Source organism: Perca fluviatilis, chromosome 4 (assembly GCF_010015445.1).
Source record: "Perca fluviatilis chromosome 4, GENO_Pfluv_1.0, whole genome shotgun sequence".
NCBI lineage: Eukaryota > Metazoa > Chordata > Actinopteri > Perciformes > Percidae > Perca > Perca fluviatilis.
In genome coordinates this window covers 19,466,372-19,492,244 of record NC_053115.1, presented here as the reverse complement: position 1 = coordinate 19,492,244, position 25,873 = coordinate 19,466,372, and the positions used below count along the sequence as shown (strand labels likewise).

The 25,873-nt window shown below is 41.1% G+C and overlaps 2 protein-coding genes across 8 annotated transcripts in view; both read right to left on the bottom strand.

The window, feature by feature from the left end:
* The window catches only part of gnai2b (guanine nucleotide binding protein (G protein), alpha inhibiting activity polypeptide 2b), a 55,360-nt gene extending 36,503 nt beyond the window's left edge, over positions 1-18,857 (bottom strand). The window contains exon 1 of the mRNA XM_039797206.1: positions 18,550-18,857. Coding sequence (XP_039653140.1) covers positions 18,550-18,667 — 118 coding nt within the window. The 5' untranslated portion in view covers positions 18,668-18,857. The remainder of the gene's footprint in view (positions 1-18,549) is intronic.
* A 2,389-nt stretch (positions 18,858-21,246) lies between these two features.
* Positions 21,247-25,873, bottom strand: part of slc38a3b (solute carrier family 38 member 3b) — a 28,991-nt gene continuing 24,364 nt past the window's right edge. For all 7 annotated transcript variants that reach the window (XM_039797205.1, XM_039797200.1, XM_039797201.1 and 4 more), the window contains 4 exons: positions 25,541-25,665; positions 25,300-25,444; positions 24,332-24,435; positions 21,247-24,198 (listed from right to left, as the gene is read on the bottom strand). In XM_039797205.1, coding sequence (XP_039653139.1) covers positions 24,094-24,198; positions 24,332-24,435; positions 25,300-25,444; positions 25,541-25,665 — 479 coding nt within the window. In that variant the 3' untranslated portion in view covers positions 21,247-24,093. The remainder of the gene's footprint in view (positions 24,199-24,331; positions 24,436-25,299; positions 25,445-25,540; positions 25,666-25,873) is intronic.

Here is a 25,873-nt window from a genome sequence, read left to right as displayed (position 1 = left end):
GAATCTTCTCATGCCTTTGAAATGGCTTACGATGACTCCTTATTCACCGTCCCCCTCACAAATACCTCTATTGATCTCTTCATGCTATACCAGTCCCATTACAAAGTGGACAGGCATGAATGACTCCAAGTGAAATGTAATGTGCTGTGCTGTACTGGTGCTTTACTACTTTGACTTCAACGCTTAACCTATCCATTCAACTGGAGAGCAGGGCCTCTGTGTGTGTATTGAATCTCATCTAAATTGCATCTGGTGATACTGGAGATCAATAAACTATTTAACTATTTACAATACGATGTGTCTGTGTGTGTCGGCTTGAGGGTGTCTGGTGTGCATGTTCTCGCACTATAGCTTGTGTTATGTGAGTTTGTATATTGTGCACCTGTCATAGCCTCATCTAATATTTTAAATTTGAAATGAAAGGCCTATTACTTATCAACAGTGCACGTACGGTAGTGCAAACATGAATTAATCCCACTTATTTGAATCTGGTTGGAACAAGAAGAAGCATAAATATTTCTAGCAAGTAAGCCTACAAGTTACTTTTGTTTGCAATGGAAATATAATTGCTAAGACTGTGATGATAGCCAACTCCTTTTATAACATATGAGCACAGTTGACAGGCAGGGTACATGCACTTCTTGTTGTGGCTGCACCTTGGCTATTATTAATTTTATTTCTGACACTGTGGTAGACATTTAATGCGCAACATAATTACCAATGCACAGTTGTCAGAATCTGCATATGCAATAAATGCACTTCTTGTTGTCGCATTTTTGTTGTCGTTTTGTGTTGTTATTAATTGTGGCTGCATGGGCACTGTCCAATTCTGAAGTCTTTCACCTTTGCACTTGAAAGATCATTTCATTGCCTTGTGGTCACTCCAAAACACTTGAAATAGTTACACCATAACATGAGTCAAAACCATGTGAATCATGGGATTTACGCAACCATTGATCTTGATAACAAATTAACTGACACAGGTGGGATATCTGCTCTATGTTAAATAGCACAAGACAATGAAACACAGCATATAAATACAACCATAAAGTATACCTCTTAAGTACAATTATCAGCAGAAAAAAAAGACAAAGTTGTGACTGGATATGAGTAAATATGATGAGTAAAAGAAACAGGCAGAAATAAGGATTTTAAGATTAAGTAAAAAGCTAAATCTTGAAACAGATGATATAAAAAAAAACAGAAGGAATGAGTAAACAACCACTTTCCTGTTAAAATAACATATATTTCTGTCATGAATTCCACTAACAGTTTGTTTTAATCTGGTTTTGCTTTATCATCAACTTACGTCATTTCGCCTGCAGCCCATTCTCTCATTAGTCCCTCAGCATATATACCAGTCTTAGTCTACTCTCACTTAGTCCCTTGCCAGATTGTCTTGTGTGTTACTGCCAAGCTCTCCAGCATTACTTAGTTTATATTTGCTTGATCTGCCTGTTCTGAGCCTATATTTGCCTCTTTTTCAGACCTTGGATTCTGCCTGCCCCTCTTCGGATTTGTTGAGCCTGTGTGACTTACAGTATCTCCCGGTTTTAACCCTGCCTATGTTTAAGTTTAACTGTTAAGGTAACTGAACTTTCCTTACAAACTCTGACTGTCTCATAGTCGTGCTTTTGGGTTCAGGTCTAACAGTAGCAGTTAGCAATACAATTTCTAAAGCCTAGAGCAGAATATAGTTCATAATCTAGAGGTATAATGTCTTGTTAATGACATTTAAATCTTTTGCAGCCTGACTCCTGCACTGAACAGATATGAATTACTGACAAATTAATGGCACATTAATTCAGGCTGGATCCAACTAAATTAGAGTCTCCCCCAAGAACAAACTAGAGCAATTAAAAAAATAGTGCATTTTTTACATAGTTATAATTAGTTAGTTAATTAGTTATAATATTCCACTGTAAGACAAATGTTTCAAACATGACAAGCACCCTGGTGACTATTATTTCTCAATCCTGCTGGGAGCTACAAATAGCAATATTGATGTTTTCAGACACATTTTTTTAATCAATATTAGTATATTTTAATCAGATGGATATTGGCAATTACTAACAGGCATACACTCTGATGTCACTCTGATGTCTTTCTCTTAACCATTATCTTGGCATAAATGGCATTAAAGCGAGTGCGTTATAATTTCGTGTGATGCTTCGCTGATCATAGGGAATGGTTTACACTACCTCTGGGAAACAGTATCATGTCAACTCTCCTTCCTCCTATCTGGCCTCAAGTTACCAGCAGTATCTGTCCAAGAAGATTTCCAGACACATCTTAATGACTTTTGTTTCATCACCTTGTTTCATTAATGCCAAAAACAACAACTTTAGATTTACGATTGTTAAAGGCATACTATGTAACTTTTCCCTCTTCGGTCCCCCTATAGGTTGTCTCATTGGAACTAGGGAACTACAGCGTAGGGGGACCGAAGTGGCGGGACGCAGGAGCTGTACAGTTACATAGTATGCCTTTAAGAGAGGGTAAGAGCCAAACGTTTTAACAAACATTATTTTTTCTTTTGTTTGTTGGCCACTTGGGGGAACCACAACTAGCTGTACTGATTATCACCTTATAAAGTTCTAAATCTGAGATTTACACAAAATGAATGATGATGGTCTGTGGTGGCAAGATAGTACAATCATCGTCAGGTGGTGCTTACAGATTCTTATCTTCACAAACTCAAAAGAGAGTAACACATTTAACTAATCAGAGGTATTAAAGCTGTAGGATTGTTTTCTCAGAGGTATAAGACTCAACTTTTAATGACTTGGAACAGTGTAAGATTGTATTTGTAACAGTGTTGGCTATTCTTTTCAGAGTATGACAGGAAAATAATAATACATCAACTGAAAACTTAATTTTAAGCTGTTTTAACAGAAGTCAACTCTTTCTTGGAAAAATATCACCATCTGTTACCTCTGTGTTAACGGTTTCTTCGGTCAAATAAAACCTCTCAGAAATATCTCAACTAGCAGTACATATAAACTTGTTTTACATTCAAATATGATCACTGAAAGCATTTTGGTGCCTGCTGTTTTTTGCATAATGAAGAATGTTTTTTTTATATTATGGGTATCATTCTGTAGGGATATAACCATGGCAACTAGGCAGAGAGTTTAAAGACTTGAAGAATGACTATCATCATTGGTCCACATTTAGCCCTAGAAGGGGGTTCCCTGTGATCCAGTGAGCTTTGGCCCGATTTCTAACTAATAAAGGGGTTTTGAGAGTTTTACTTACACACTTGAAAGGCTTGTAAAGCCAAAAACTGTGATGATGACTTATACTTACAGCAACAAATGTGTGTTGTCTCCTTCGGTCAGTGCTATGATATGTAAGTGGTCAAACTATTGTATATTTTATGGTTTTCTAAATGTGTGTGTTGAGGAGGGTTGATAGCTATGCCAGGAATCAACTGGGAGCCAAATCGATGAGAGACCTTTAATGTTAGCAGATGGAGCTTCAACTTGATGCACTCTGCATCAGGACCACTGATCACTGCTGCTGAGCAGAAACGTTTTCGAACAGCAAAAATCTACTAGGTAGATTTTCAAACCTTTCAGCAGTTGGTGATGCAGGTGATGTAAGCTAATTGTTCTTCCAAAAATGTTAACAGGAAAGAGGACTGGCACAAGTGTTCTGTGATGAGGTGGCAGCACTCACATTGTTCCGTATTCCTCACCACTGCCACAATATCTGTATGAATCTATATAAAGCTGTGCATTGTGAAAAAATAGTTAACATTTAGACAATGCTTCTTATGTCTAAACTAGAAAAGTGCACTCAGTAGAGTGCAGATCTCCGACAGGTGTGTCTCCCTCTCAAACAAAGTAGAGTTTAATCACGCTCACCCAATTGTCGTTAAGGCCAAAATACACGGTGCACGTCAAAACAGCCGTCCCTATTTTCTATGTAGAAGCCCCACACCGGTGGCTGCTAGGTGCGCGCAGTAGCTCGTGGACTTTCCACCCTGCAACACTTCACGCCATGTCCCATTTCCAGCCGTGCCGTCACTGAAAAAACACTTTTATTTCCACTCACTCCCTGCTTTTACCTCTACCGGCTCCCGTAGCAGATTTACAGTTAAGATGGCGGCAAAGATAACAAAAACTTTTGCTATATAAATGGACTGCATGGACTAAATTTATATAGCACTTTCCTATTCTTTTCTAGTCTTTAGACACATACATTGATGGCAGAAGCTACCATTCAATGTGCCACCTGCTCATTAGGAGCGATAAAACATTCACACCAACGATGGCATAGTCATCAGGAGCAATTTGGTGTTCAGTATCTGCCCAACAACATGTAGACTGCAGGGGCCAAGGATCAAACCATGGACCCTCTGATTAGTGGACAACCGCTCCACCTTCTGAGCCACAGCTGAACAGAACCAGTTGTTGATACTTGTGGCCACTGGAGGCCGGTTAAGAGGAATCAGGAGTCAGCAGTCAATGACGGAGTAAAACTGTCAATAAAATACAGTAGGTTTTTCAAAAATCCTGAACTGAATCACCGCAACCATGAGAGGTCCTTGAGCATACAGTCATAGAGGTGCACAAAACAAACGAGGGTGGGCAGTAGTATGCAAGATTAACTGCAGGACGCACACACACACACACACACACACACACACACACACACACACGATCTAAAAAACTACATCTTTATTCTTTCTCAATAAACGTCTCGTCTTATAGGATACCCTCCAGGCTTACACCTGGCAAAGATACTACATCTTTAATTTTCATCTATCATCATATAATCATATAATTTCCAGTAGCAGTGTGTCCGGTTTGGTCGTGCATTGCTTTGAATAAAATTATTCCTGTTCGTGGGTAAAAAGACAGCAAAGTTCTTGTTCTTGTTTCTACACCTACCACCACAAATGGTAACAATCCCCCCTCTACTTTTGGTTGTTGTGATGACAACTTTGTCACGTTTTAGAAAATTCAATGACGGCCACAAGGAGGTGTTCCTAATTTACCTTCTATTGGAATTAATGACTTTCGATCTCAATCAATAGACGTGGCATGTTGCACCCGTAAAGCGCAGGTGTAATTTATAAATGGCGTTTCAGGGCCCTGGTATTTTCCATGCTGGCTCACCAGCATGCTTAATGGGACACATAACTAATAATGGGAACTGATGTCTCCTTAACTCAATTTGTCCCACCTGTGGTTTGTGCTACTGAAGATGATGCTTTCATGTGCACAAACTGTCTACCACTTCTGCAGAATATGGGAATTTGAAATATTACGGTTCTACCTTAATGACATCATCTGGCACATTTAGGAGTTAGATAGATGATGAAGATGATGTCTACCTCTGGCCCAACCTGGCTGGTAGGAAAGCACAGACAACCAAAGCACACATGAGGGGTCAGAATGAATGTTCTTACTCATGTCCTTGTCACCTCAAGTTTTAATATTAACTTCCTAAATATTTAATACTGTTGATTTCTTTATCGGAGCAGACAAAATGTCTTTGATTCAAAATTATAAAAAGGGAATCTTAAATGTTTCCATTTAAATTGGCCTGATTCTTTTTTACCTGATTTCCAGGTAATTGCATGGATTTATGGATTTATGGATTTTTTTCTCTGCCTACCTCTCTCATCCTTTATCTCGCCATCACTCTCAAACCTCCTTCATTTTTGTAAAACCAATCAAGAGGTCAAAGGCATACCAAGTTACATCCAGCACCCCAACGTCAACTGTCTTTGGTGTCAAATGTGTAACCAATGTGAGTGGATAGATGCTGTCAGAGGTAACATATTGGTCCTAACAAGAGTTTGCCGCTTACTGAGGCACTCTTGCACTATTCACTCACTACCATATGAGAGAGGGTGAGTGGAATATGAAAAGACGAGGAGAGAAAGAGATAAAAGAAATACTAAATTATAGATGGAGCTGATAATGGAAATGTGATTAAAGCATGAAAGATGGGGAAGGATCAGTTTTGTCACCTGCACCATACAGGATTGAGAATAAATTTTTGAACTGACAATTATTCTGCATATATGTGTGATAAATATGTAATTTAATTAAACATAGCTCTCAACCAAAACTTCCATTATAACTTCAGGTCTGCATAAAACCTGCTGGATAACAACTGTAGGTATCACAAAGTCATCAGATACAAGTTCTACTACTGCAGCAACAGAAAATATTGTAAGTTAACCTACTTCAAAATCACATATAGGCCTCTCTCTCTATTCACTCTCTTCCATACACACAGTCCAGTTCTCTGAGGATAAGGAAGTTGCAATGAATAGGCAGAAAGCAGGCACTTCTGCAGAAACTACCAAAAGCAACATTTCAAAATGATTTAAAAAAGAAAAGAGAGATGTTCTTTATCAGTATGTATACAACTTATGCAAGGATACTGTAAGAGGTGAAAGGGCTTGTGAATCATGGGGCATGCATAATCTCAAAACGGTGTGCACCGTTTTGATGTATGTTTTCTCTTGTTTGGTAGGTGTGTCAGAGATGTTACCCAATCAGCAGTGACATGTATGTAAACTCGTGGTAGTAAAAAGGCAGTGGGCCTGTGTGCACAGCAGGGTATTCAACGCTCAGTTTGAATAAACATTTTGCTAAGTTTTGTCGGGGCTGAACGTGCCCATGGTGTTCTAAAAACAACTGGATTGGTTAGTCTATTTTGGCCTGGGGCACAATCAATCTCAAAACGGTGTGCACCGTTTCGCTACGGTTTCCTAGTTGAACTACCCGTTTCCTCGGAACGGTGTGAAGCGGTATGCAACGGCTTTGAGATTTGTTTTCTCTCGTTTGGTGGGTGTGTCTCTCGTTTATTGGCGGTGTCACAGGTGATACCCAATCAGCAGAGACGTGTCTGTAAACTCAACGCACCCCCGTTTCAGTTTAAAAGAACGTGTTGCTGCGTTTTGTCGATGCTGAGCGTGGCCCCGTTTACCTAAACCGTCAGCAGTTGGAGACTCAAGGCTCATGCAGGCAAGTAAGGTTCTTCGTCTTATAACACCAAAACTTACATGAGAATCATCACGTTTCTACGTTATTTTCAGTATAACAGTAATCCAGCGATAGTCAGTAAAATCATGGGTGTATTGTAAACAGGAAATGCTCATAGCTAATTCGGCAAATGCGTTGATTTGGTAGAAATAAAAATGTCTGCCGCTCTGACCATTGTGCCATGTTGATTTGAATGGGAATGTCCATTTTACTCTCATTCTATTTATGTGGTTATACTATGTTAGTGGTGTGTGTCTGTCATACTTGTTGAGGAGTTTGTTTACCCTCTAGTAGCTAATCAATTATGTTTTCTAAAAGGTGTAAAAGCTATGTGTGAACTGTGCATGCAATGCATTAACATTGTTACAGGATGTCATAAACCACCATCCTGCCTCAAGAAATATTCAGAAGGTACTTCCCACTATATGAAGCAAACACACACATGTACACTCTGCTTTATAGACACACGTCATCTCATTCAAAGACCTAAAACTCTCACACACACACACACACACAAACACACACACACACACACACACACACACACACACACACACGGCCTGAAACTGTGCCGTGCCTCTGCTCATTAGTCCACTGTGACCCTGAGCCAAGCCGCCTCATTAAGAAAAAATTCTTAAATCGCCTCCGATACTCTGAGTAGAGTTCATTCATGGTTCTACTAGAAATAATCTGTCCCAGGGCATTTATTGGACATTGTTCATTTTATTCATATAGAAATTACTCTCAGTTCTGTAATCTGTAAAAGTGCTAAATCTAAATCAAAGTAAAAATTGCATCCTAAGTGAGGCTGAAGCATGGACCCCCTTTTTTCTATTTCAGCAAGTAAATACACATGCATTTATTGAGGACTTTGTGGTGTTCAGCAGCGACATGACTAACAGTACATAAGTATATTATTTCAGTTTGTGGATAGTTGTGAAATTGTCATATCTGCATGGACAGTCTCACTCTGAGCCGCCCTCCCTGTCATGAGAAGTGAGTCATGTCTGTGAAGCACTATTATTATCATCTGCCTGGGGTGAGAATTAGCAAGAAATAGCAGTGCAGTGGAGGCTCATTTCAGGAGGGTTCAAAGGAAATAAGTTGGGGGGGGGGGGAAATAAAAGATCCTCATTTAACATTTCTGGGTGAAAATGTGTGACAGGGAAACTGAAACTGCCCCTCAGGAAGGGCAGTATCTTGCCCCTTACAATACTTTTAAAAGTGAAGTAAAACGTGATGGTAATTAGATATCATTATGTGACAGATAATCAAATAAAAATTATTTACGATGGTAACCAAAAATACATTTCAAAATCAACTTCATTGTTCGCTAAACTTGATCATATTGCTTGTACATAGTGAATGGTAATAATAACTTATTTAACTGCAATATTATACATTCATTTCTCAGGGCAGAAAATTGAAATCAGGGACTGTACTTTGCCTTTGGCTGCATTGCTTTGCATTTAATATTGTTACCACTGCTATGCAGTCAGGACCTGAAAATACTTTCTGATTACTGTACGACAGTTGCCATAGATTTGTTTGTGATTAAGGATGTGTCTTAATTGGCTGTTACTGATCCCAAACCCAAACAAAAATCGCAACATGATAGCAACACAAGTTTGGAGTTGCTTTCTTTGAGAATACAACCCTATAGCTAACTGCGCCACCTATTGCCAAAGTATCGTCACTGACATGAAGATGGAATATAATGAAGCTGACTAGCTCAAAGGTTTCACGTTGCCTCGAGCTCGAGCACCTACGGAAAATACTGAGTATCCACGTGTGCCAGACTGCCAGTAGGCTACATTCATTTAAAATTAAAAAATTTTAGCAGTTGGTGCTAAGTGGAGCGCGTGAGCTGATCGCGGTTACGTGTCAGTTAAACTTCTCATCTCCAATCCTATCTGTATTTCAATCAGGAGAGACAGATATGCAATGATTTATTGTACATATGCGTGAAATGTACAGTACAGTCTTTGGAGATTAGACTCCACCGTCATTTTAAAAATCAGAAAAACTTCTAAAAGGGATAGAAGACGAAATATGAACCCCCCGATGGAGTCTAGACACTGATGGTGGCGTGAGGAGCCTGAAGACCAACGCCGAAAAGCCGCCAGTAGAGGCCTGCCGGAGGAGGACCCAGGAGCCGTGAGGGGTGAAGACCGGAGGAGCAGGGGAGGAGGAGGGTAGCGCTCTTATCCTGAAATGACAACTGAGCAGCAGAGAGAGACGGGTTTAAAACAGCGATGTCATGCAGTGATTGGCTCGTGATTTTCGTGGCCGCTTCTGATTGGTTAAAAGAAAAGTGAACACCTCTACGGCTGATTCGTTTAGAGGAGAGAGAAAGTGATTATGTTTTAGAAGTCTTCCTGAAAGAATTTGCGCTGAGCTCCATTTGTAAGAAGTGGCGCTGTGAGTTGAAAAATAGCCTACTTTACGGCTTTATTATCGAGTTAATAGGCATGTGTGTTCGTGTCGGACGTATTTCTTAAGGTTCTGAAATGCAAATATTTTTTTGACTACTTTTTTTTTTTTTTTAAAGGGCGTGCGCCAGTGAGCACCCACGGAGGAGAACATAAATCGGCGCCTATGATAGAGGAAGACTGACAGATCTAATACACATATTATAATTTATTTACAAGACAAGTCAAAGGGAGACTGGTATCTTTCTGCCCTGTCAGACGCTGCTCTCCCTCTCCTCTGCCTGCTCCATGGCCGTGTGTGTGCGAGTTACAGCCCGGCCAGCAATCTCTTGTGGAGCATTATAACGTCGAAAAACCACAGATTCCAGTTAATCTTATAATGGATATGTGTGTTGAGTTATTTAAACAAACGATCGGAGAAATAAACGCCTCTTGTCCGCGAGTCTCCTGAGAGAGCTCCAGCCAGCTCACAGCGGGTCAGTGAAGGTGGACAGGCCGGGCGGCAAGCCAGCGACCCCGGCAGGCACCCACCAGCTGTCACGTCAGACTGACTCCGACCAAATTTGCAATTAGCCATCAATTTTTGTAAAACGGCCCATATTTGAGCTCTACATAGTTGATTTCTCGCATAAAAAAAGTCTCAGAAGTGAATTTAATAATGAAATAGCAGACGAACAATGTATAAAGTTTCCAGTTGTTGGCCACAACAGCAATCCGGTTGTTGTGATTTTTGCAGCGCTTTGCACACTAACATACTTTGAATTTATGATTGGGCGGGCCAGCTGTCAGTGCCGCCCACAGCTCCGCACCTGGGTCCCGGTGGCGATTATAGGCTCGTTCGAGATGAGCCAGATCTGCGCAGAATCGATCATCGGCGATCGCCGCCCAATGCATGCCGGTTAGATTTGTGTCCGACTTGATCCCGACTTGCTCTGACGTCATGTACACGTGGGCAACGATAACCTCACGAGATCAAGGTGGCCGCAGTTTTGAGACGCAGGCAGCGCAGTTGCTTTTCACCAAGGGGGTAAGCTTCACTTCAGAACTCGAACCTCCTATGGCGCCATTTTGATGCTACAAAGCGATCACCTCCCGTTAGCATTCCACTGACTAGCATACATTTTGGCATCACTTGACAGCAAATAACTTTGCATCTGAAGAGTTTAAAGACTCTATTTGTCCATTGTTTATTTCTAAAGAAACAGGACAATGTGTAAAAGGCTCCATTACCTTGTATCTCACGTTATGGCTCCGTAGCAGACGTTTTTGTAAAAATAGGCTAACGATTGTGTCACATAGTAGAGGTATTACCGTATAGTACAGGAGAAGCTCACAGGCAGTTTCAACTAACATTATAGCTGTTTAAGTTTAATTACTAATGTTAACTAGCATGTTAGTTAGCAATAATTAGCCTGTGCCTATGTTATCTCCTTACATATACCTATGCTCTCTGTCTCTGCAAGATTGGGAATGATTGAGATTTCTCTTGGCAAAGCTACCAGAAGACTTCCAACTTTCAGACAGGTTGCTCACGTCACATTTACGTTGTCCCTCTCAGTTGGAGGCTGCGCAGTAACGCTCAGCGCTCACCGGAAAAGTGCTTTTAATATCCTTCACTGGTCTCCGTCCAGAGCAACGGGATCTGTTGGTCCATTCTTATACTGTCTATGCTTTTCACCGCCTGCAAGACCCAGGCGGACCCAGGGCATGCTGGGAAACGCCAGCCTCTCAGCTGATCTAACAGCTGATTGGTTCAGAATCGACATGATGACGATTTATATAAACTTTTTATTGATTTGGAGGGATTTTAACTGCTGTTTGTCTGATTTAAAGGCTTATTCTGTACAAACCACATGTTGTGTGGCTGATAGTTATGTTTAGAAGTCAGATAGACTAAATCCGTTCAGATTACAGACTGTGTAGAAGCTGATATATGGGTCTGATAACATTTTATTAAATCGGAATCGGACCACGGTGTTTCTGTCACTTCCTCTTCAGCCTGAAGGCTGCTGGAAACGGCTGTAAATTGTCCGACTTGACAGCGGATTTTTGTCACCGCCCCCGGCTGCTCCTGCCTGCTCTCGTCCACTTTACAGGCGAGGTGCAGTTCATCTCAAACGAGCCTATTACGAATCCCACTATGGCCAGACCCGCCCTTCAATAGCATTTATTGGCCAGGCGTATGCAAGGTAACATAATCCCAATTGTACAGGTCCTCCTATCCCCTGGCCAATCGGCTATCCTAACCTTAACCACTCATGGTCAAATGCCTAACCCCAACCAATCGAGCTGCTTCGTAGGGCGGGTCTTGGCGTGGCCATAGTGGGATTCGTAATTTTGCGTCCCGGTGATTTGAAATTGTGCCGACGACAGCCTTTTCAAGACATTTGAGAAGGAAGGAGTGGTAACATGCAAACTCCCAAATTGACGCTTGTCTGAGAAATGGAGTTTTGGATAATGTTCAGCTTCGGCAGCTTTACCTATGCTAAAATATACTATGACTGAGGAAGCCTAGTGACGAGTCCGTAGCAACCAGTTAATGTGTTATTACCCAGTGTGCTTTGGTCTCAATGTTTTATTGTTTTATTTCATGTGAATACTAGTTTACTAGAGGAGTAACTTAGTATTTGAAGTAATGCAGTAATGCAGGAAGTGTGCATTTAGTTTCCATGCTTATTGTGTTTCCACAACGATATTAGTGAGTAAATCTACTGAAATGGCCACCATAATAGTAGAGTGTGATAAATTGTTGGGGAAGGGCCTGCCTTTTTTCCCCCCAATCATTTTGGAGGGTCATAGAAAAATGTATTGCTGGAGAAGGGAGGGTCAAGTCTATTTTGACTGAAGTTACTTCGGTAACCCCTTCAATAAAAAATGAACAGTCCCTAAACAGAGTTTTCTTACTGTCCAGCTACCACAATTCAGATAAGACAAGCTTATGAAGCAGCAGCAGCAGGAAAAAAACATAATGATACCAAATTTACATTACATACTACTAATGTAATATATACAGTAGTTTTATTTACAGCACTTTTTTACTAAAAAGATGCAGGTAGTAAAGGGCAGTGTATAGTAAATATGCAAATACAACATTTATACAATATTAATTACTGCAATTTACATTGAATTTCTTTGTTACTTTGGAAAGCCTGATAACCAATTTCATTATATACTGGGCTATTGATCTTTTTTCTTCCTGCTTCCAGGTCTGATAAAGGCACCAGTTACACAGAGGTCTTGAGTATGGCGCAACATGGTGAAATCAGTGTTTTCTTACAACACAAAGTGGTAAGAGAAGAGTTTCCTCTTAAGTTTTCTTTCTAGCACTGTGCTGGAATATGGCTTAAAGTATCATCAAAGCCAGTTAGAAACGTAACTGGTCTCGTATTGCCAGACCTTCCTCCACCGCAGTGCGGCGAAGGAGGGTCTGACTAGTCCACACAGCATTACGGGATAGGAGAAAAACGTGCTCTGGTTTATTGGCATTTGTAATGTAATGTAACCAATCACAATCGTCTTGGGCGGCGTTAAGCACCTGGAAACCGCGGTGCCTCTGCAAAATAGCCTCGGGAAGGAACTTTGGTGGAACATGTGTACGTTCAAAAGTTGTTTTAGTTGTGCAACAGAAAACTCAGATTGGACAGATACTCTAGCTAGCTGTCTGGATTTACCCTGCAGAGATCTGAGAAAAGGTTAACTATAGTCCTCATAAATCAACGGAGCAATCCCGGAAGTGTAACGTCGAGGATATAGACTAAAAACGTAAAAACGTGGGGTGCCTGGGTAGCTCACCTGGTTGAGCGTGCACCCCATGTACCAAGGCTCAGTCCTTAGCGCAGAGGCCGTGGGTTTGATTCCGACCTGCGGCCCTTTGCTGCACGTCTTGCCCCCTCTTTCTCTCTCTCCTTTCTGTCTTAAGCTGTCCTGTCAAAGGCCTAAAAATGCCCCAAAAATGATCTTTAAAAAATTAAATAATTGAAAACATGAAAGCTCTTTATGTCTGGAAACTTGCTCAACTAAATGTTCATAAACTTTGTTCTCCTCCACATAATTTAATTCTGACTGTCCATCCCCAGACCTCGCTGACCTTACCATGAGCCATTACATAAATCAGACACCTAGGAAGTAATCTGGTTGTTTTTGCACTTTGCGTCCTGAACATGATCGTCAGCAAAGACCAAACGCACTCATTCTGCAAAAAAGGGAACAGGCTTTTTATTTCCTCCAAGAACACGTGATGAAAAAATAAAACGACTTAGCCAAATGCCGTAAAGCCAATAAAATATTTTGATGCACCCCTTTCATGCTTCAGTGGCTACCATCAAGTGACTCATCTTCTCTTTGCCAAAACAAGTTGATATCTTCTCATACAGAAACAAGACAAATACACGACAGTGCGTTAGGTCCTCAGCTAAACCTTAAAGTAAAAAGCAAACAAGCTGCAACTTTGTGAATGTTCTCACTGCTTTCAGTAAATGGCCACTTGGAACGAGCCAGAGGGTGTTATCATATTCTCTTCATTTAGTGATTTTGCTAGTCTCTGTCCTAAGGCACTGACATAATATCATGATGAGGGGTAAATACTGGTGTGGCAGTGCAGAGTAGACTTGAAAAACGACAGCGATGTTGTGGTGTTATGTGTGAGAATCTTCAGACAGAAACAGAAAAGAAATTCTAAATACTGGAGTCCGGTGTCAAAAACAACTTGACCCATGGCTGTGATTGAGATGCTTTATTCCAGGAATGGTTCGACATTTTGGGAAATACTCTTATTCACTTTCTTGCTGAGAGTTAGATAGGAAGATTGATACCACTCTCATGTCTGTGTGTTAATATGAAGCTGCAGTGACCCGTTAGCTTAGCTTAGCACAAAGACTGGAGACGGAAGAAAACGGCTAGCTTGGCTCTGTTCAAAGGTAACAAAATCAACCTGCCGGCACCTATAAAGCTCACTGATTAACATGTAATGTCCTATTTGTTTAATCTGTAGAAAAGCCTAAATGGAAAACTGACCAGGTTTTACAGGAGGTTAAGTGCAGGACTATTTATTGGCCAGGAGCTGTGAGATACTTTAAGTCTCCACTGGTTGCCTGGCAACTTCATGGTAACGCCAAGACTCTGCGTGTTTGTATACATTTCATTGCACACATTCAGGGCTTGACATTAAGGTTTTTGCTCACCAGCAACTGTGGCTACAGTGATGAAAAGGTTTTGTGTAAAGCTCCTTTTGTATGAAAACATGCAACCGATTAAGACGGACTTTAAAAGAGTAGCTTCTCATTGTATAAGTGGTGCAGGGGTGTAGAAGATTCATTTAAAGTGGTTTAGAGTGAGAACTCGCATGTCATTTAAGCGGCTGGCACGCGACCCAGGTGACGAGAAGCGCAGCGCACAGAGCAAAAGACTGTTGTCCTGCTGCGCACGCTCTATGAACTACTTATTTTACAATCGTCTTGTCATGTTTTTCTGACACAAACGCCACCGTCGCCTCGGTTGAACCCGCCATATAATGCCGCAGCTTGCTGTTCTGGTGTGCAGGATTTGGTGATGGATCACGGATCATGCTCTGGCCGTGGGCTGCGCACTGGATCACGGCTGTGCTCCTGTATCGGGCGGTGGCACAGCAGTCTACTCCAGCGATGAGGGTTACAATAATATGTTTAAATCCAATACAATCATCCATGTCAACAAGGACATTTCCAGCTCTGTTTTGTCAGCGTTAAGGCTGTTTTACGCTGCTGCATTGAATTGATGGTGCACCCCCGCAGACCCCTCTGCGTCTACGCCAGACCCTACGCCGTAGCCTGATGCACACCTCTCAAAAAATGTAACTACACGTTGCTTGGCCGTGGCTTGGTAGCGTTGCATTCCCCGACTCATTTCCTGGTTCTCCTTCTCCATAAAACAACATGAACTCAAGGAGAGGGTTCACTTTTCCTGCTACAGATTTACCACCTTGGTCAGAAAACACAGAGGAGACACTTTGTTTCTCTCACTATGACTCTATAGAGTCGGTACTCGCTCCGAAGCTAATCACCGTCACTCGCTCACTTCTCCCTCGCTGTACCACACACACACACACACACACACACACACACACACACACACACACCTTATGTAGGCTACGGCGAAAGCTCTGCGTGGAGCCTCCGCAGAACCATAAAACAGCCTTTAAGCTGCTATGTGAGAGACGCAGTTACGCAGGTGTTCACAGGTGGATAGGCCTACCTACTCATCACAGGAGAGGGCAGTACTCAGTAAGAAGTAACGGTACTCATGTGGACAAAAATCAGAAGTGCCAGTATTCAGTACCAGTGATATCGAGTAAGCCCTGACTGCAGTACGCAGATCGAGGAGTGGCTCAATGTGGGTGGAGCTAAACGTTTGACTCCGCCCACTTGCCAAATAGCAATTGGCAGATCCATTTTTCTATCACTCTGGCAATTGGTCTGAGGGGAAAACGCAGGACTTTCAAGCTGACCGGAGATCGTTTCCCGCGTGTGAAGTTTGCGTTTCCCGTTGTTGTTTTTCTTAACCCAACCCCGTTGTTGGCGTCCCCCAGAGACATAGGCTCGTTTCCCGCGAATTAATTAATTAACCCAGCGGCGGAGTGGAACCAAAACATCCACAGGAAATTTTGTAGACCACCGGCCGGCAGGTAGTGTCCGTCCGCGGGCAGGCAGGCAGCCAGCGTCCGTCCGCGGGCAGCCAGCCGGCAGCCAGCGTCCGTCCGCGGGCAGCCAGCGTCCGTCCGCGGGCAGCCAGCGTCCGTCCCGCGGGCAGCGCGCCCGTCCGCAGGGGCAGCCAGCGTCCGTCGGCAGCAGCCAGCGTCCGTTCACAGACGCAGCGTTCGTCCGCGGGCAGCCAGCGTCCGTCTCGCGGGCAGCCAGCGTCGCTCGGCGCCCGCTTCACGGGGCAGCCAGCGTCCGTTCGCGGGCAGCCAGCGTCCGTTCGCGGGCAACCAGCCGGCAGGTTAGTCCGTCCAGACTTTCCCGATTGCCACTCCGCCTCTTCCTTAACAACCGTCAGGTGTTGTCTGGCGTTCCCCAGAGACCAGGGCTCATTTCCCGGGAGTCATGTTTGCTTTCCCCGCTCTTCTTTTCCTAAACCCAACCCCGTTCTTTTTTCCTTTTTACAATTCAAATATCATTATTTATTATAATCTATAATTCAAATATCATTATTTATTATAATCTATATATCTATAATATATATTATATTATAAAGGTGTTGCATGATGTCCGCCACCAGATGGCGCGCCCACGGAGTCAAACGTTTAGCTCCGCCCACATTTGGCCCAACCCCGATCTACGTACTGCAGTCAGGTGCAATTGGTGATATCCGGCCCATTTCTGGCATTGGATGTGGACCATGAAAACAAGTCTAGGGAGAAGCATGCCCAGAGATGTGTGTATGTATATTATACACTTTTTATATACAAATGTATTGATATAGTGGTCAAATGTTACTGTACTTTGAGAGCAATAAAAAGCCAGAGTAAAATTCCCTGTATTTGTTCACACTTACTTGGCCATTAAAGCAGATTCTGATCTAAAACTGTAGCCTGTATTGTGATGAGACTGAGGAAAGCAATTTAAAATCGCTACTTAACCTAACCTGTATGTCTTTCGACTGTGGGAGGACACCAGAAGAAACCGCAGACATGGTTCTAGTTTTCTTTTCTCTATTTCTTTAAAAATGTTTTGCTGTTGCTGAACAAGATGCTGTTACTTTTGCGTTCAGTGATTGCCAGTCAACAACTGTCACCTTAAAGTCTCTCTGTAACAACAACTTCACCGTGTTGACATTATACACAAAATTGAGATACACATCTCATTTAAAAGTGTGTTTCCATGTGTAAAGAATAGCAGATTAAGAGTGGGTGACATGAGAAATCAAACAGGGTGAAACCATTCATTGGTTTACAGTGGAGTGAAGAAAGGGCAATATATTTAACCAAAATATGCTTTCTGATCTGTAGAAAATGCTTAAATAAGAGAAGGTTGCATTTAAAGAGAGAACATGGCATAACAACTACAGTTACACAAGGAGCTTTTGGTCCTCACAGAGCAAACTTGATCCCCCATTAGATCTCCTCTCACAAACAGGTTTAGTTGAAGGATGAAACTAAGGGCAAAACTCAGTGTTATTACTGATAATTCCTTGGCTGATAATAATGAGGGAGTATGAGTCCAGCCAAAACACATCAAAACAACTAGCAATCCTGCAGCACTTATCTGGATCCTGTCCTCTATTAACAGCTCATCACAGCAAGATGACACCCGAAACAACTCCAACCACACCCACCTCACCCCTTCCACTCCCCCAGCAAACACACACACACACACACACACACACACACACACACACACACACACACACACACACACACACACACACACACACACACACACACACCTTTGTCAGCTGTCAGTTGAGTTGTGTGCACATTTAAATAATGTGAGAGAAAGATGAGGCAAGATGATGTCGAACAAAGACAGCTGAAATGAATAAGATGGGAAGTGAGAATGTGGGGTGTGTGTGTGTGTGTGTGTGGGCTACATGCAAGAAGAGTGAAATGCAAAAAGGGAGGGGGTTACGGTTTTTAGCAGACCAAGGATTGTTTTGCTGTGTTTCTTTGTAAGAACAGACTGAAATTCTGAAGTGTAACCCTGTCATATTCCACAGGTTTTGATATAGACACTTTTGTTGGCTAAATAAATAACACAATTACAGGCTGTGTTTCAGAAACATAAACATTGAAATTCCCTCTTTTTTGTGCTATATAGCTAAAATGATTTGCATGGGTCCTGCTATTTGGAGGAACTCTAGGTGGTTTGATGATCCTATGGGATAGTTTATGATTTGATGCTTGGTCAAGTCTAAACTTAATTTTTTTTTCCCTTATTTATTTTAATTCACATTTTCACATCATCATATTAAGCTGCTCGGTCATTGATCATACCACGTTATGTAATGTAATCAGGTGGTCTGTGTATTTACCGAATTTCACTCTAAATCTGTAGAGATGTTTCTTTTTTGCTGCAATAATCATTACTTTAAGGTACTTAATGTATCCTAAGGAGGAACCACCAGCTGTGACCTACCTAATAAAAGCAGCTTCACTTCTCTGGCTGCCTTCTCTCCGTCCTCTCGGAGGTTTTTGTCAATCATCTTTGACCTCTCCGCGGCAGCCTTATCCTCGGCGCTCACCGTACAACCCATGGCTCCAAACGCAGGGGCGCACCGTCCACTTGCGCAAAAAAATGAAGGCTTCAATGCTGATGGTCTCAGCGTGCCAGCCGATGCAACGAATAACGTTAGAGCAGCTCCCGCGTCCAGCACTGCCTTCTAGAGAGGAAAGCAGCTGATTCCAGAGTGTTTTACCCACGCGTAAAGTAAGTCAATGTCCCTGTTCTCCCCGGCGCCCCCCAAAGAGAGACCCCCCCCCCCCCTTTTTTCCCGGGGGGTTCCCCGGGGGCCCCCGGCCCCCCCCGGCCCCCCCCCTCTGTCCTGCAAGCATTCACAGGCTGAGATGCCTGTGCTCGCTGCTCTGGCCTGGTGAGCAGCACGTCCCTCGGTCGCGCGACTGCTGCAGTCCTTTTCGGTGATCAATTTGGGCTGTTATCCTCGGATATCCCTCTGACGATTGGAAGTGGTCGACCAGTCGCATCGACGTCACTCGGACAACCTGTCGCGATAGTAGTCCAATTAAAACAGGTGAGCCCTCCACGGTAGCTTTTGTGGAACCAATTAGAGGGGAAGCCAGTGAGGCGTGATTTCAGGAGTGTGGTGTGCAGACTACAGTGGGCGCTGAGCCAGGCAGCATCATTCCTCTGCATTTCACATGGACGCAGCCTCTCAGACGACAAACACAACGTTATAAAGGAGTCTGAACTGCTCTCAGTGACTGAATTATACAGGAGCAGGTTTGTCTTTGCAAGGATGCAGAACGGTGTGTTAAAAGGCCAATAGGTCTTTGTGTTAATTAAATACACATAGCCTAATCAGGCTGCTAGAGGAATTGGTTTACGGCGCCCCCAAATGGACATAAATAGATATTTCCTCTTGTAGCTGACGAGTAGGCTTCTACTTGAGTTACTGGGCCCTTCTGTAAAGCTATAATGATTGATTGATTGATTGATTGATAGATATTGTCATCCATTAATAGGGTACCTATACATAAACAACACAAACAGTAAGGAACTTTGTGTTTGGTAGATTATTTCTTTGTTGTAACAATGCTTCTTGGCAATAAATTGGAAAGCCTGATTATTTGCCTTTTAAATGGTGCCCCATTTGTAAGGAACATGCATTTGTGGGATGAGCCACAGAGCTGAGTATGTGGGTTGCACCCATAAAAAATTGCCAAACAGCGTTTCTTTGTTGACTCTTGTTTGGTGTTGTTTGGTGGATTGGGTGATTGAAGTCTGAAGGAACAAGACATATTGGCAATTTCACAATTTATTCAGTGAACAAACAGGAGAGTCAGTAGCGTGTGGAAGAACCATACACAGCCACAACAGCCTGTCACCTCCTCCTCATGCTGGTCACCAGCCTGGTCATACACTGCTGTGGGATGGCATCCCATTCTTCAACCAGCATTTGTCACAAGTCAGCCAACGTGGGTTGTTGGTCCCTCTGGCACGAACGGCACGCCCAAGCTGATCCCACAAGTGTTCAATGGGGTTGACGTCAGGACTGCTGGCAGCCCATTCCATCCTCTCCACTCCCACATTCTGGAGGTAGTCTCTGATAAACCAAGCTCTGTGGGGACGAGTGTTGTCATCTTGGAGGATAGAGTTTGGTCCCAGACTGTGGCGATATGGGATTGCCACTGATTGCAATAGCAACAGCAAAGAAAAGCTGTTTGGCATTGTCTGAGAAGATTTGGCAAATTTTTCATGGGCGCAACCGATGTTTATCGGTGTTCTTTGCACCCAACAGTTGGGAGGCACTGGTTATGGTTAAGGTTAAGGTTAGGGTTAGGTGCCTTGAAGGCAGCGGTCGCAGCGCTAAAGGGGAAATAATCAGGCTTTCGATTGATATAAGATGTATTGGCAAGAAGCATTGTTAAACACAAATTCCCTTATTTTTTGTGCATAGTTTATGTAGCAACTTTTAGACAAGAAATACAGCTCAAAGTGTTTTACAAAACAAAACAGACAAAATTGAGTCAATGTGTTGAATTCAAAATGTTGTATTGTTAATTCACCTTTTCTGTGCCATAAGTGTTGCTCACTCACTGTTGCTGTGATGTTTCCTCAGAGACACTATGGGTACCTTCTGTTACATTTGTTTCGATAAGAGTGCTTGAATGTAGCAGGACATCTGGATCATAGTGCCTGAAGTGTGAAATACACAAGCCTACGTGTCTTGTCTGCTATTTTGACACACATTAGCAAATCTAAATGGATAAGTGTTGATGTAAAAACTTGCAGTATCAGCAGTGAGGGACCTAAAGTTTGGGTTTAGTGGGGTTTTTTGTAAACAAAGCTTAGTCTTGACAGATACTATAAGAACACTGATGGATAAACTCTTCTTTAAACAGTGTACAAATATAGGTGTGTGTTTGGGGATAAAGATATCCCTACATTGATCAAATGTGTAAATGTCAATTCAATTTTAAAAAAATCTGTTAAATGGCATACAAATAAATAGCAACACCCAAAACACCCAAATGATTGAAGTAAGGCTGATTTGTTAATTTGCACTTAAACACAATAACCACAGATATGTGCTGCGCTGCTTAAATAAGTACTCATTTCAATTAAGGAAAAATGATGACAACAGAGACAATGTAAAAACATCTACAATTATTTTATTGCTAATCTAAAACTGTCCCTGCTATTTACACTTTACAAGCTAATGTAAATAGAATCACAAATATAAAAGGTTTACATTTATATACATTATTTATATAAAGCCATGTCTTATTTACCAAAATTCATATACCTTATTAGTGTTTTATAGTCGTGTCTTTTCCATAGCTCTATGTCTTGAACAACAGCTATAATAAAATATCACACAGATTTGTTTAGGTACAGTACATGGAAAATGCATATTTGATATACTGCATCTGGTATTAAAACTATGGTACCGGTTTAAAAGTTAAAGGCATTTCAGTAGGTAGTCAGTAGTTATTTTGGCATGAAGAAGTGAAGAAAAACTCTGTTCGCTAAACATGGCAAAACAAAACCTTCATTTACACCACAACTACTGCAAATACATGTGGAAAAGCAAGGGACAGAGGTTGATACGTGCATAAGTATTTCCTTGGCTCAAAACTGCTAAACAAAGAGTCAGTAATATATAAATAAAATTAGATAAGTGATGATTTACGCAGGACTTTTCAAAAGACAATATAACAATATAAGACCATCTTTGGGTAAGAGCAGCAGATATGTGTTATAACATTTCTCTGAGTTTTTTTTTTCCAGGTTTAAACCCTTTGTGCTGTTTTTAATAAATTTGATTTCTAAATAATGAAATTCTCCTGTTCTCTGTAAAAAAAAGTTCACTTATATGGATGCAGGTTGTAGCGCTATTGTGAGACTCAAAATTCACTTTGAGAATTACTGAATGAATCTATCCACATTCATAAATTAGTCTTACAACTATTTGTCATCACTGACAGAAACTCACAACATTGTTTGAAACATTATTTCATGTAGCATATTTTAAGATGGGCTTCATAATACTAATATAACACTATATTAACTATAGCACAGAATGGGACTTCAATACACTTCACTGTAAGATGATAAATGTACAGTATTACAATAACATCTATGTGTGACAGTGTCACGAGGAAAATGTCTGTGTTCACTATGCCAACTACAGGACAGAGTGGACATAACAACATGCAAAACACAGACCTCAAGTCTAAATAGTCAACAAGGGTGAAAGCAGATCAAAATACTACAAACCAGTACGGCAAAGACATTATGACAGAATCACAAACACATAATACATCTTCACATTAATAAAATAAACTTGTTAAACTAAGCAATCAAAAACTAACCAGTGGGTTCATCTTTGTAAATTCATGTTGATTGGCCAGCCATGGTTCAAACCCATAGAGCTTTAGTGGGTTCACACAAATTATAAAAACAAATTAACTGGATTTTGGTTGTATTTGCATAGGTTTTTAGATATACATGCTAAGGTGTCCACATACTTTTGTCATTATAGTGTATCTCAAAACCTGGGCAAGTACAATCACAACTATCTGCATGGCTGGATACCATATTTAAGTATAGGTAAGTGACTTACTGATATTAAGTGTTAGTGAGCTTAGAGGGCTGGTAGGCTTTTAACCTTTGGACAGACAGAGCCAGGCTACCCGTTTCCCCTGACTTCCAGTCTCTATGCTAAGCTAAAATAATCATCTCCTGGCTGCAGTTGTATATTACACACAGAAATGAGAGTGGTATCAATACTCCCATCTAGCTCTCTGCAAGAAAGCGAATAAGTGTATTTCCCCAAACTCTTCCTTTAATTTAAGATTGAACTTTTTATTACATGTGGGCATCACAAAACTTCAATGAAGTGTTGGAACATTTAGATACAGAATATGTAATATTACCGTACCGTGTGGGTGAAAGTGAATTCTGAATTTATAAAACACTTAATGTGAAATTCAAAGGGGTTATCAAGAATTTATTTTTGTTTTGAATTTTAGTTTGGCATATTGTGTGCTAAAAGTTCTGCAAAGGGAGGTACGAAATCCTAAAATCAAGCTTTATCAAAAAATAAAATATATTCAGTCGTAACTCCTTCCATCATTTGTATACTGTAGGCTACTGTAAGCTAAAACAAAAACTGATACTATACATAATATATTTGAATCACTGACTTCATCATATACAGTAGTTAAATATTGTCCATATGAAATTAAAAACACAGATGTAGTAGCTAAATAAATATTATACACTTCTGTTTTCACTGTGTGTTTGTGCACTGTTCCAAATGCTAAAAGGCACCAGGGTTTCCGAAAAGAGTTAGCTGATCTGGAACAAAATCTTTGTATGATACACTACATAACAACTTAACAGATCATGATGTAAAATGTCGCCAGCATACTAAGGCCTTAAACCCCTTTTTTGTTTTGTTTTATATTACATCAATATTAACAGTTCAGATTGCAGCTGGCTCAGGATGAGATCATCTGCCTGTCCTCTTTTGTACAAAATAATTCTTTTTTTGTGTAAAAAAATAGCATGAGTAATATCTCATGTATATCATGATGCCTTCCCGTCTACAGACAACCATGCCTTCTTTTTTCTGTACAGTACCATGTGCAGATGTTTGTGTCTAAATAAAGAGGAAGCAACAGAAAAGGCCCATTTCACCATCACGGTGGACTAAGTCGCAGACTAGCAGATGGTAATAAAAAAAAAGACCCTGTTTAGTCCTGATTATTCAGAAAAATTGCATGGTTAAATAAAATTATAGAATGCTGTTATTCAAATATTTTGTTTGTTCAGATATGTGTTAATTTACAGGGAAAAAGTTAATTTAACTTGATTATTACCAGCGTGATTCCAACCAATAGTGTTGCAGTGTGTTCCCAATGAGGTGATAGTGCTCCCTTTACATAAACTAATTCTTTTTCCCCTTTCCAGAGCTCAAACACACCAAAGCAGCATCTAGTGGCCTCCTGCAGCATGACCGCCCCCCGTTGTCCAGTCGATGATTATAAAGCTCAGACTCATTACCATGAAGGAGACACCCAAAGCAGTAAAACAAACAGCCTAAGAATGAGGGCGGGGGGGGAAGCACATCAGTGGCACAGATTTGATTATTAAGAACTCCATACCATGACAAAAGCTTGTATCACACAGTATAAATTAATGATTGAAGGGAGAAAGATTTTCAAGGCCTCACCAGTATCTTAGGAATAGAGGTCATCGGTTCCTCATCTTTTGGAACAATGCGGATATAAAAGACAGCAGGGAAGATGAAAATGAGGCATGGAGCTGACGTGGCACCTGTAAAGAGAAAGAGAAAGGGCTGGTTAACATCAATCAATATTGCCAAGTTTTGTTGAAATTATAATCGCTATCATTATTATTACGTATTTTAGTTGCAAATACTGAATATTTGCCAGTGTGCTTGATGGATCATTTGTATGTTTATTTATTTACTCCTTATTTTGTAATTACCTAAAATATGTTATTAAGAAGACACAGTTAAATATAGTTTACAGTGATAGATACAGTGATGATAGAAAGTGAGGGGGAAATTAAGAGAAACACAAAGAGCTGTCTTATGCATTCCCCTGAGAGTAAAAACAACAGAAAAGCTGGATTTCCTGGATTGTGAGCCTTAACAATATACAAAGGTTGTTGCAAACAGCTCCATATATTGCGCCATCTGCAAGCATAGATGGCTGAAGATGGTCCTTTGACTTTATTTTTATTTCAACTTTGACTTTGAACTTGTGAAACATGAGAACAAAGCATGACAATAATATTGACTCAGTTTGTCCGTAAGCAAACACATGCTTGTGACATTTTTTTGTTTTACTTTTAATGCTTTTGAAAGCTTGAAAATAACAAACACTGCCATGTCAAACAGGAGGGCTCAGTATGTAAACAGAGACAGAATAAGTAACCCATAATCAGCTCATAGATAAAATATCACATATAATCAAATAAAGTGGATAAATAAGACCTGTAGGAAACACTGAATGCTGCTTTCAATGACTTTCCATTTGTTATCATAATGGATAGGGAGTTTGCTACTTGTCTGCAATTTTTAAAGGTGTCATGATGACAATGTTTCTAACTAACCATAACATCACTATGATGCTTCCGATACAGTTTCAGCTTTATGTTCAGTGCTGTACTAACCAATAATGCCGAAGATTCCCAGGATGTTGGGAGCAAATATCACCAGCATGTTGATGATGGTGAGCAAAATGATTGCAATGGCAATGTGACGCAACCAGTTGAAAGACTGGGTGGGGAATGCCATCTGCTGGATGGCTCTGCGTACCTGTGGACAGACATGGACGGAGGAGTCAATGAGGAAATAATACTACAATATTATATTCATTCAGCATCACAGGAAAGAAATCAACAACAAACTTACAGGGAACAACACGATAGGGACAGTCAGCGTCACAGCCGTAAGGACGGCCACCCGCACACACAGGATCAAAGTGTCGTAAGGATCAATCCGGTTGTAAGTGTGCAGCAGTTCAGGCTCCACGTTGTCTGTAGAAATAATAGAAAAATAGATGTATAGATATATCATTAATACCTTATTAACCAAGTTTTCTCATGTGAACATCACTCAGTAATAATACCATCTAGCATTGAAGAGCACATTGTCACCACAAGTGGGTGCTTGTGCTTTATGTAGGAAGAGAATACTGTACCAGGCTCTGTTTTCCTTCAGTACAGAAAAATACAAACCATGGAT